Source organism: Alnus glutinosa, chromosome 8 (genome assembly GCF_958979055.1).
Source record: "Alnus glutinosa chromosome 8, dhAlnGlut1.1, whole genome shotgun sequence".
In the NCBI taxonomy this organism is placed as follows: Eukaryota; Viridiplantae; Streptophyta; class Magnoliopsida; order Fagales; family Betulaceae; genus Alnus; species Alnus glutinosa.
In genome coordinates, this window is record NC_084893.1 from 8,470,868 (window position 1) to 8,483,809 (window position 12,942).

The following is a 12,942-nucleotide window of genomic DNA, read 5'->3' on the forward strand; positions in this document are numbered from 1 at the left end:
TGCCCCTTCGGGTGGTAGATTTATTCGCTTGCTGGTGGACGGGTAGTCGCTCGCGGAGTGCGGTCGTGTGGAAGATGGTCCATTGTTTCCTTTTGTGGTGCTTGTGGAGGGAACGCAATGAGAGACAGTTCGAGGACAAAGAAAGAACTATTGAGAAACTCATTTCCTTCTTTTTTCATTCTTTGTACTCTTGGTCGGCTGCGTACCTTGCACCTTTAATGTTTAGTTTTAATAATTTCCTTATTTTGTTTTCTTCTTCCTCTTGATGCCTTTCTTATATACTTCATGTGTATTTGATTGCGCTTTGCGCTCATTAATGATATTTCTCTTATTTATCAAAAAAAAATATCAAGGGAAAAGAACTTCAAGTAATAAAAGATCAAGACCAAAACATACCAATGGAGGCTTGATTCGAAGAAATTGGCTAAAAATGAGCAGGCTAGATTCAGGTAAGTGGCGGCATTTTCCAGCAATTCTGACAGCGATAGTTGTTGGGGAAGGGCAGCAATGACCACTGGATAGTTGCTGAACCATAGACTAGGGTGGAAGTGGCCCGGATTGACCAGGCCAATGATGTTGAGTTTGAGCTAACACTGACTACACAGGGCTGGCCATGGCCTAAAAGGAGAAGTCGCAGCCTCGGGTGGCCATTCCCGGCATAGAGGTGGCAGCTATAGTAAAGGGAAGCTCACAGGTTGAATGGTTATGGGCAAAAATACTTATACCAAGCCTAAGTGTGTGATTTTATTATTTATCATTTCAATTAATTAAATGATTTTTTTAAAACCTAATGGTTCCGAACATAAATTTCACATAAGTAGCAGTTGCCCCCTTAGAAAAATATCGTTGTTACACTCTGAAATTTTGTAATACATATCATCAGGTTGGATGAAACTTGTCATCCATTAAGAATTGAAATGTCAGTACAGATACATATCTACGTCCTTAACCGCTAGACAGATTGTCCCTTTTCCAGTAATACAACACTTTTGAATAGTTAATGAACCATCCAAACACAAGTTACCCAAGATACAAATCTGAACTTTACAGCACTAACTGAAATTTTTTCTTCTGCAATAAGCAACTGGCTAATGGAAAAACTAAAGAAAAATCTAAATAACCTGAAAGAATTATTGATGCTATCTTATAGGATATGGCATTTGAAAGCTTTTTTTGGTAAAGAAACTTCTAAAATGCACCATTCACAACAAGATCCAAGAATAAAGTTATCCAGTGGCTTATGGAAAAACTAAAGCAAAATCTAGATAACCTGAAAGATCTTTTCTTTTTTTTTTGATAAGTAGATAACCTGAAAGATCTATTGACTCTATCTTATAGGATATGGCATTTGAAGGCTTTCTTGGTAGCAAAACCTTCTAAAATGCACCATTCACAACAAGATCCACGAATAAAGTTAGAAGCCTTTTCATTTTTATGGAAAGAATATTAGGAGGGGTTGGGGAAGTTTTGTAGTCATACCAGATTTAAGGTGGAAGATACTCGAAGGTTAGATTCTGGCATGATCTTTGATGTAAGGATACGGCCCTTAAGGAAGTCTTTCCAGTTTTATTTGGTATTGCTTGCGCAAAGGATACTTTAGTTGCAACTCACATGAAAGTTTCTGGAGGTGTCATTCAGTGAAACGTGAGTTTTGCTAGAGCGACTCATGATTGGGAAGTGGATGCATTTGCCTCATTCTTCAGGTGGTGTATTTAGCGAGAATGAGACAGGAATGGGAGGACAAGTTGAGTTGGGTCTCTTCCAAAAAATGGTTCTTTGGTGTCAAATTCATCTACAGTGTCATGGGTTGTCATGATAGTTCATGTTTATCTTGGAAGAGTGTTTGGCGGACTAAGGTTCCATCATTGAAGGTGACCTTTTTCAGTTGGTCGGCAACCTTAGAAAAAATCCCTACCATGGACAATCTTTGGAAGCAGCACATCATTGAGGTTGATAGGCGTTGTATGTGTAAAATGATTGGGAAGTCTGTGGACCATCTTCTTCAATGTGAGGTTGGTTGTACCATTTGAAATGTTTTCTTCAGTCGATTTGGGTTTCTTGGGTTATGCCTAGACAAGAAGTCAATTTCTATGCTTGTTGGTGGGCTAATAGCAGCACTCCAAGTGTTGTTGTGTGGAAGATGGTGCCTTCGTATCTTTTGTGGTGTCTATAAAGGGAAATAAATAATAGAAGTTTTGTAGACCGTGAGAGGACTTTAGAGAAAATTAAGTCTTTATTTTTTAACATATTATATCTTTGAACAGGCGTTTTTGCTTCTCCTTTGGTGACTAGTTATCATGATTTTCTTGTTCCTTTTGCCTCTACTAGCTAGGTCGCTTCTCTTATATACTTCTTGTGTACTTTGGGGTATAACGATTTAGGAAAAAACGCTAAACACATCTGCATTATCCCCCCAAAAGGACTAGTCAATTTAGAACTTCCCTAGAATCCATTATAAAGTCTAGTTTCACTTAGTAACTAGGCAATGTGTGACTTACCACTCATGACTATCTTTATAAACCACACACTCTATGTTGTCTACTCTCCATCTTTCCAATGTGAGACAAGGGTGTTACAGAGGGCGTTTTACGCTTTTAATGATATTTCGATTACTTATCATCAAAAAAGTTATTCAATGTTAAACACAACAAAACAAAGGTTTCTTAGATATCCAACAAAGATTATTTTGGTACCAAAATCCATTGCGTAAAACTTTCTCGAATGCACTTCCACCAACAAGATTCAATAATCTATGTAAAGTTAGCCAATGTTACAAATAGCGAAAAACAAGTTTATTGACACCATACTACATTTATAAAAAAAATAATAATAATAATAATTAATTAAATTAAAACCTTGTTGTGTTTGTCTGAGGAAATCAGCATTTACAAATTTGTTCCCTCATCATTCCAATATAAATATTGCCTCTAGCTTCTCTCAAATGCATTCGCTTTTTTTCTATATTATCTTATGCTACCTCTAACCCCGTTGAAAACCTCCCTTGAGGCCACACTCATTCCACACATTTTTAGGATTCTATGCCACAAAATATTTCTATTAAATAGCCCATCTGATACAATTTTTACTTTAATCTACTCAACATTCAGCTACCACATAACAATCCGGAAGCAATCCTCAGTTGGCCCATCACGCTCTGATTTTATAGAAAGAGTCTCTAAATTATTCTTTTCATTATGGATACTGGTCAATTGACATACTAAGAGTTTTTTTTTATGAATTTTAAAATATATATATATATGCAATTCACAACAGCTGTCTACCTATCAAACCTTTGTACTCTCCACAGGCTCAGGACCAGCTGGGTGAAAAATTTATGAAATTCACAACTAAGAGGGAAAAACTAATGACATTGTAAGCTCCACTACAAAAACCATAACAAAAGGAAAGAAGAATTTAATGCTTGATCAGAGCATCCAAATAACATATATAACACTCTGAATTCTCTAAGCTGGTAAAAGAGACGGAGGTGAAATGAGAACACGAAAATTATACATTAATGTCAAACAGGCGGCTAAAGCTGAAGACTAGGAGTGAGAACGACTGATATAACTCACCTAACCATTACAAGCATAGATTTCAATCGAACAGATTCATCTCACTTAGATTGATAAAAGTGATAACTTTCAACATAAGAAGAAATGATCATCACTAAATCTTTACCTGACGGAGGGTACGAGCAACAAGTGCCTCTATTACAGGGCCTCTATCATCATTCAAGAGATGCACTTCATCAATAATTAAGAGTTTCACCAGCATTGAAAGTGACATGTCACTGCTCTTCCGCGTAATGACGTCCCATTTTTCAGGTGTTGTCACTATCATCTGATTGACAAGCAATAAGAAAGTAAACCACTGATTTCTCTATGCATGTTGCCATGGAAACCTAAGCATGACTAATTTGATAGAAAGCAACCTGAGTTTCTTCAAGTTCTTTCTTAGAAAGTTGCATGTCTCCAGTAAGTTCTCTCACGGTCATGTTCAATGGAGATAAACGATGGCTAAATGCTGATGTTACCTCTGCAGCTAATGCCTAGAAAGGACATGGCCAAAAATAAGCTGTTGATCACCATTGCTCATGCCACCTCCCTCCCACCCCTCAAAAAATAGGTAAATGAATTATATAAAAAAAGAAAAAGGGACAGAGTAATCTATGGATTGGTTGTACCTTCATAGGAGCAACATAAACTATCTTAAACTCATCTTTATGCAAGTAACCGTCCTTGAAGTGCTGTCCAATCTGCCATGAAACATATCACTCACTCATACATCTGAATTTCAGAGATTATAACAGGCACTGCCATATCATTTTCTCCATTTAAGTGGATAATAAGGTTAAATTTGAGTTCAAAAACATTTTACGTACTCACAACCGAAAAGAAATCATGAATATCAATAATATCAATAATATCACCAATAAGATAAAACTATCTTCAACAGCCAAAATCTTCTATACATTCTTGTATGATTAAAAAGACATTCAGCAAGTGAGAGCATATACTTTTACATATGCATTTGACATAACAAAAGGGATGTCAGTATATCAAAGAAAAAATAAAAAATGAAAAAGGATGTATAAACAACATTGGATGTAATAATCTCTCCAGCTCACAACATTACATATAACCTCTCCCACATGGGAAAGTTGACTGCACAATTTGCCCAAGGGAATCACATTTTTATAAAACCAAATTGTCAGACTTCCACCTCAAAGTGCATAAAATTAAAAGTAAATCCAGAATCCCAAAACAGCAGAGGAACTAAGGTACAGCTAACTGATTGCACACCTCATGTAGAATAGAAATCATAGCAATATTTGTTTTGCCAGCTCCTGTCGGAGCACAAACCTGCAAGTACATTAAAAATGCTTCAGAAATATTAAAAGCAACATTTTCACTGCTATGGTAATCCATAACTAAAAGTAGATCACTCACTAGTATATTCTCATTAGTATAATAAACTGTTTGAAATATCCTGCTCTGAATACGGTTCAGAGATTTGTAGCCACGAAAAGCAGCTTGAGCAAAGTCATCTAACTCCTTTATCTCAATCTGACAACATATGATAGTTTAACAGAAAATGAGTAAGAGAAGGATTAACATGAACAAATAACTCCTAAAAGTATTAGTAAAGCAAGCAATACTGACCCAATTGGCTGTACAAACAAGCAAAACACAGTAAAACACCAGCTTAACAGCAGCAAACGCAGTAAACAGTAAAACAGCAGCTTAACAGTAGCAGGGGGACCCAAGCCCCACAGTAACCAGTTTCATGCATAGCATATATAGCATTTGGTTCATGAGTAATGTTTTTATGCTATGAGTAGTTTTACTAGACGTGTTAGTATGCATAAAAGTCTTAAATAGAAAGAGCTTAGTATATTTCTATTGGATGGTTGCATGATTTAAAATTAATAAAAATGCATTGAGTTTCATTGTATCGAGACCAACGTTACCCAAAGCTTGGGGATATAAGTACCTATATATATGTGCTTTCGAGCATCGATGTACGAGATACCGATATTACTATAGCAAGGAAATACTTGTGTCTTAGTATGGTAAACTAGATACCATTATTTTAGAGCTTAAGACCTATATGTATGCGTATACCCGCAACGGTTTTATCACGTATATGTATGTCTGAGCCATTGATATCAAAGTATTATTGTAGAAAAGCCTATATGTAGAAACTTTCAAGCAGTAGACTGGAACTTCTACATATGTTCATAGCTATATAATATGTCTTAAATGTTTTCTGGATAGTCGGTGTTTGCTGTATTAGCTATTGGTAAATTGTCGACTGATATAGTGCTCGCATGACTAAAAATAAAGGTTAGGTTGGTTCTTTGTGAAAACTCAGTTAGTTTAATATTACTGAGATCTTAGTATGTTTTATACTGAGACGGTGGACTCATTCTTTTACCTATGCGGATGTGGCTACTACTACAACAGTGTAGATGATGCTCTTATGATTGCAAGTACTTCTGAGGCGGATGATGATCCAATAGCGTTATATTTGAGTTACTACGATTGAAGCCCGTAGCGACAGTCGTAGTAGGATGGACTATGGTGTCCTTATTTTGAGTACTTTTGTATATGGCTTGTGACGTATGCGTCACATATTCTTTTGTATAAGCCATTCTTTTGTAATAGTTATATGTTATTAAGCCTTAAACAGTTAGACTTGTGCTATGGCTCACTTTTGTTTAGACAACAGGTTTATTTATAGTTATGCTTTTCCGCTATAATTGAGATGGTATCATGATGAATTCCGTTGTAGATATAACTCTGTTTATCAGGTGCATGTTATGGGGCATGTGCCATACGTTGGCTGAGCAATACGTAGTCGTACCACTGTGATGACTCGTTTTACGTTTGAAAAAAAAAAAAACGGGTCATCATAAGTTTGCTCAAGGCTTATAAAGCCCACAACCCAGGTATACCTTAGCAATGTGGGATGTTCAACATCAAACATCATTTGGCAGTATTATTTACAGACACACTAATAGCAACATATCCCAAACAGGTGTTCCAACTCTAAGAAATTTGCTACACAAAATGCTCATTAGCCACATAAGATCATATCTTCTGTTTCACCTTAAGTCACTTTTACTTTACCCATCATCTTGCTCGCTAATCAATTGACGTGTCTCAAAGTTATTAATTTTGAGAACGAAGGGTGAGAGATCGGTCAATAAAATGAGATTCATAATTATTATGATGAATATGAATGTAAATAACAACAAAAGAGAGGTACCAGTTTCTCTCCAGGTTTCATTTGTGCAGTTGGTGTTGGGGGGATAATGACCTCCTCATACCCCTTATAATGCTTCCTGACAGTTCCTTGAGGAAGAGCAGTAACTGCTAGGGACTGGGACCCGGGGCCAGATCCAATCAGATCATCGAACGGACTTTTTCTTTCACTTGCTTGAAGTAAAGAAGAAAAATCTGCAGCAGACAAGTCACTCTCAGTCCCAAATTCTGTTCCTCGTCTATGTCGTTTTTCCTCCTTGCGCCGAAGTTTATCAATTTGCCTTTCAGACTCTGTTTGAACCGTAACCTAAAACAAAAGTGGGAAGAGACTTGATGACAAATGTAATCTTTAATGAATTATAAGTGAATAAGAAAATTTTCTTTTCATACAAAAACAAGATGGTACCTGAGTACCATAACTTGGCATACGTGATTGAGCATTTGTAGCCGTTTTTTCAGATTTCAATACCAGAAACCCATGATGGATAGCATCAACAAGTTCCTTGCGATGCTGAAAAAAGGAACAGAAATTTCCAAACCATATTAGAGTTCTGCAACATTAATGGTCCATTTGAGAATTGAATTTTCTGAAATCAGAATTTAATTCTAATTCACTGTGCGAATTTCGAGGTTTGACTTTGTGAGATAAAATTTAAAAAAAAAATTGAAAAAGTTAAATAAAATATGATTTGTTTTTGAAAAAAGTAGAGAAGAATAGAGAAGAATCCTGATTCAACCCTGTTGTCAAACACACCATAAGCCATCCAATGTTGAAAACTACCAAATTAGGAGAATGGAGAAGAAAAGAAGTTAGTCTTTATCCAATTAAAATTCAACCCAATCGGTTCAAAAAGCCTCCTTTTAAAAATAAACTGCAATTGGAAAATCTACATGATGCTTGAAGGTTGTTAACCAGATAGTGCAAAAAGTAGTTGCACAGTGCTAACAAAAAGGAACTAAGCAATTCCTTTGAAAAGAAAAACGTATTATTTCAACTTTCAAATCCAACTAAGTACTAATTCCTCGAAATAAGATCATTATATCAAATATCACGTGTGAAAAGTATAGAAACCAGCCCACTCTTCTAAACAATCATTGGCAAGTTTGGAAGACAGCTTTGAAGGTAACTAAATCAATGTAAATACCCAAGATAAATTCATGAAACTATGAGAATGATTCATATCCTTACCGACACAAGGTCTTGAACAGTCTCGAATGCACTATCCCCAACAAGATCCAATAAATCACCAGCAATCTTCACAAAGATATAAAATAAAAATATTTAAAATTACCAAGAACTTAGTTGTCATGATGCACATGCTCAAAAGCTACAGTAACAAAACCAAAATAAGAATAACTAGTGATACCTCCTCACCAGGCTTGTCTGAATCAAGCACACGACAAATGGCCATCGCCAGTTCATCCCTGGAAAGCTGTGAAGTACTTCCCCTAACTATCCGATCACATGCATCTCTTAACCAACTCAAATTAAAATTTCCCCCATCAGCAGTAGAAGGATAATGCCGAGTCTCATTAGGTTCATACCAGCCTTCATGGGACGAAGAAGAAGGTGCAGTGCTTTCCTCACCCAATAATTCTCCATCCTCCAAAGAAACATTCACCAGAAAGCGAGCTGGTGATTGAAAAACAAGGTCAGCGCCAAATTCTAAATCATTACCACTCCCGTTTACAAGCCCCTCTGACACAAGTGGAGGCCCATGATCACTAGGTGTCAACCCAAACAGTTTTTGAGCTAGGGAGGCAACTCTCTGCAGATTGGCATCAGAAACCACGTGACCAAGAAGTTTTTGCAATTCTAACCTGCATATCAGTATTACTAAAACTTCAATCACTTTATATATAAATTCTAGTTACACTCTCACTCTACATCTAACAGATAAACCAAGAAGAGGGGCACTATTCAAGCACTACAGTGTCTGTATTCAATAAGTCATATCTGGTTTTCTGAATTTCAACTTTTGGGCTACCTTTTTCAATAAATGCATTGCCAATTTTCATCTCAGATTATGCAAATCCTTCACTAATATAGCTCGTGAATATAACAATTAAAAGAGGTTGCGGAGCCCTATGGTGTGGGAGCGTGGAAATATATTAGGAAGGGGTGGAAGGTTTTTCTAAATTTGTTAAGTATGAGGTGAAAGATGGATGTACGGTGCGGTTGTTGCATGATTTGTGGTGTGGGGAGCAGCCTTTGAAGTTTTCTTATCCGGAATTAATTCAGTATTGCACATTGTAATGATGCGTGAGTGGCGGATCATATGCAATTCTGAAATTGAAATATTCATTGCAACATTCTTTACAAGATGTGCATGATTGGGAGGTGGAAATGGTCTCTGCTTTCTTTGAGTTGTTGTATTCTCAAAAACTAAGGCAAGGAGGTGAGGATAAAATTTGAAGATTCCTTCTAAAAGGAAATTGTTGGAAGGGAGGTCTTACTATAATGTGTTATCTACTCCGTTAAGTTCCCCTTTTCCTTGGAAGAGTATTTGGAAAATTAAGGTTCCCTCGAGACTAGCGTTCTTAGGGTGGACGGCGGCTTTAGGAGAAATCTTGACTTTTGATAATTTACGAAAGAGGAATGTTATTGTGATGGATTGGTGCTATATGTGTTAAAAAAAAGTGGGGAATCCATTGATCACCTTCTTCCTCATTGTGAGATTGCGAGAGAATAATGGAGTTCGCTTTTCTAGTTGTTTGGTGTTGCATGGGTTATACCTCGAAGGGTGAGAGAGTTGGTGGTAAGTTGGAGAGGACAATGCCTTTACGCTTTAATAAAATTCTCTACTTATCAAAAAAAAAAAAGTTGGAGAGGACAATTAGGACACCATATTGCTTTGGCAGTGTGGAGGTTGGCTCATTTGTGTTTAATGTGGTGTATTTGGAGAGAGCAGAAGATGTTGTTCCGTTCCCTTTACACATGGATAGTAGCGTTCAATAGCTTGCCCATTTTTAATTTCACTAAGTTTTTTGAGTTTCGCTCTTCTTTCTCTATATATTAAAGGTTCTCTTATATACTTCATATGTATTAAGATTGCGCTCCTCTCTACTTTTAATAAATTTGAATTACTTTAAAAAAAAAAAATGAATGCAACGTGCCAAATAGCCAAAGTCAAGTCCTACTGAAATTTTATTTTGCATCTTAACAAAAAGAACTTAAAACAATGGGAAATTAAATACTTACTTCTTCTCGGCAATATTTCTATCAAAATTGTCCTCCTCCCCTGGCCTGCCAAAAAGACGATAAACAGCGAGTGCCACCACGCGAAACTCTTCCGAAGGCACTTCTCCATCGATCAACTCCACTACTGCCACAATAAATTGCTTGTATGCTTGTCGAACTTCAACCGAAGCTGCACCTCAAAATCCCAATAACACAAACATTATAACAAATTCTATGAAATAAGTGTGTGCGCGTGCGTGTGTAGAGTGCATAGTTTAAATACGGTAAGCCATTACTTTTTTTGATAAGTAAATGGTTTAGGTAAGAGGGAAATACGGTAAGCCATTACAACATTAGAGTACCTTCTTCCCACCGGGGTACAATCTTCCGCGCTAGCTCTGACTCATCAAGTGAGCTCGCAGAACTAAATAATAAAGTTCAAAAATTCAAATCATTATTTCCGTAGTATTTTGAGCAGAAACTAAAGCAATTTGGAAACAACAAATGCTTTCAATGAACCTAGCACAAACATCAGAAACCCTATAACGGATTACGTCTCCATCTGGTTGCTAAGAAACCAAAGGAAAAAAAAAAAAAACCTGAACGCTGTTCCTTGAATTGATTAAATTTTCCGAAGAAAAACACGGTAACCCCACTTCATATGAGAATTTCGTTTTCCAGATTGTTAAAACTTTCAATAATTAATAGAACAGAGAAATGTATTGAAACCGCGCTGTTAGTACGTTATACTAATTATTGAAAGTTCTAAAATCCAAATTCTGCTTTCCCATACTTCCCTGTGATTTCTCAGCAACCAAACAGAGAATAGAAGAGAAATTAACGGGGAGAAATGGTTACTTGCGAGGCCTATTATGATTTTGTAGGATGATTTTGCGTTGGAGATAGGCCTGGTCGACGTCGAAGGGGTCTCTCAGAGAGCTGGTCAAGCGAGGAAGCTGAAGCAACATTCTTGCCGATTTTGAGTGAAGCTTTTTCTGAAACCCTTAAAACGTTTCCTCTGGGAGAAGATCGAGTGTGAAGGTTAATCTGAAACCCTATAAGCGTTTCTTCTCAGAGAATTGTGGCGGGCACAGAGCACAGGCTACAGACCGGAGCGAAAGCTTGAAGGACAAGTCAGTGGTCTGGCAGACTGGTTCTCTTCCATCAGTTGATTCAGTTCCATGGGTTAAAATTACTCTATAAGCTTAGACGACATGACGTTTTCAAAGGCATTCCGTTTATGTAAAACGCTGGTGACATGCTTTTAGGGAAACGGCATAACGTTTGATGGAAGCTTGGATAATGAACATCTTGTGGCTAGAGGTGGTAATTTATGTTTGCAGGTCGGATTTGAGTTGTGTCAAAGTATTGGTATAACTGTATAAGATTATATATATCAATCTTAACCTAACTCATTTAATTAAACGGATCAAACCTCTTAATCTTAACCCTCTAATTTTGTATTAAGCTCGTGTCCTATTTACGAGTCATATCAAAAATTATGGTTGTATAAGCAATTACAATTAGTGGTTATTGGCTAAAACCGATAACCGCAACCGCCTCTGTCTAGGCAGTTAGCAGTTATTATGTTTATAATCGGTGGTTTGAAAACTGCTTTTTAATTTGGGCTTTGGAGCAACTTTGGGCCGGGTTTTAGACAGGTTTTCTTTTTTTTCAAAAAAAATATTAATAATAATTTTTGGACTCTTTGGTACAAAATTAACAAATCTAAATACAAATTCAAAATATATATTAAAAAAAAATACAAATCCAAAACACTACAAATCCAAATAGCTAAATACAAACAAATCCAAAATCAAATCTAAAACATTACAAATCCAAATAACCAAATACAGACAAATATATATATATTATAAGAGTAGGCAGTTAGCAGTTACTAATGGCCTCCACATACTCCTAAAACTGTTAATCGTCTCCGCCTAAGCGGTTAGCTTTTACCGGTTGTGGAGCGGTTATAACCGCCCCGTTTGTACATGCCTTGTCAAAAATTGCCTAATATTATATTGTGTGTCGAGTTCGAGTCGTATCAAAACATGTGCATAAGATTATATAGGTCAATCCTATTTTGACCAATTTAATTAAACATGTCAGACTTTTCAACTCTAATTCTTTAATTTCATATTAGATTTGTGTTGAATTTGCGGGTCGTATTAAAAATTATTAGCTTTACTTGGGGCTGCCTTCATGATGCACAGGGATGGGCTGGGATGGGCTGGGCAGGATATCAAATTTCATGTGTGGATTGTATAAGAAGAACTGCCGTGGAAGCCCATCCGGGATGTTATCAAGGTTTTGATCCATTGAGTGATGGATCAAATCCTTGAGGCCTAGGAAGGGAATACTAGAATAGGCTTCGGCAGGGGGAGCCATGCCAGATTTTAGGCCGGATGGTATTGTGAGAATGATGCACAAACTATCCTTGCGTGAGCATTTTGGACTAATTCACCACATTTTTTTATTTGGAAAAAATATAATTTAGTCCCTTAAATTATCAGTTATTCTTTGGATGGCCTTCTAAACCATCAAGACTTAAATTTTGACCCCTGAAACTCCAAAACCTTTGAAAAATGCACATTTTGACGAAATATCTCCACAATACTCATGCCACGTGTCATTTTCCAATTAAAAAAATAAAATAAAAAATTCAAAAAAAAATCAAATAAATAAAATAAAATAAAATTTTATGTATTCTTTTTTCTTTTTTCTTTTTTTGTTTTTAAAAAAATATGGGTGTTTGAGGTGGCGTTATTTCTCAACTGCAACCCGATCTTCCCCGCACCCCTCCATTCACAATCATCAGCTCGCAGATCTCAGCCAGTCTCAAGCTCACCCCGCTCTGAAAAATATCCTCCACCTGAGAGAAAGCTTGCGATCCTTGAGCCCTAGGTAACTATTGCCCAACGTTTTGAATGCCAAAAAATCACAGAGAGGAAAATGGATCTGAACATCAACGAACAAGCTCACGACCGT

General features: G+C 36.6%; 1 protein-coding gene across 1 annotated transcript in view; it reads right to left on the reverse strand.

Moving 5' to 3' along the window:
- The window catches only part of LOC133874707 (DExH-box ATP-dependent RNA helicase DExH14), a 48,979-nt gene extending 37,880 nt beyond the window's left edge, over nt 1-11,099 (reverse strand). The window contains exons 1-12 of the mRNA XM_062312587.1: nt 10,810-11,099; nt 10,314-10,375; nt 9,973-10,141; nt 8,138-8,591; nt 7,960-8,025; nt 7,177-7,281; nt 6,775-7,077; nt 4,953-5,069; nt 4,806-4,865; nt 4,187-4,258; nt 3,935-4,051; nt 3,682-3,843 (exon numbers count right to left, since the gene is read on the reverse strand). Coding sequence (XP_062168571.1) covers nt 3,682-3,843; nt 3,935-4,051; nt 4,187-4,258; nt 4,806-4,865; nt 4,953-5,069; nt 6,775-7,077; nt 7,177-7,281; nt 7,960-8,025; nt 8,138-8,591; nt 9,973-10,141; nt 10,314-10,375; nt 10,810-10,919 — 1,797 coding nt within the window. The 5' untranslated portion in view covers nt 10,920-11,099. The remainder of the gene's footprint in view (nt 1-3,681; nt 3,844-3,934; nt 4,052-4,186; nt 4,259-4,805; nt 4,866-4,952; nt 5,070-6,774; nt 7,078-7,176; nt 7,282-7,959; nt 8,026-8,137; nt 8,592-9,972; nt 10,142-10,313; nt 10,376-10,809) is intronic.
- Between the last annotated feature and the right edge of the window lie 1,843 nt (nt 11,100-12,942).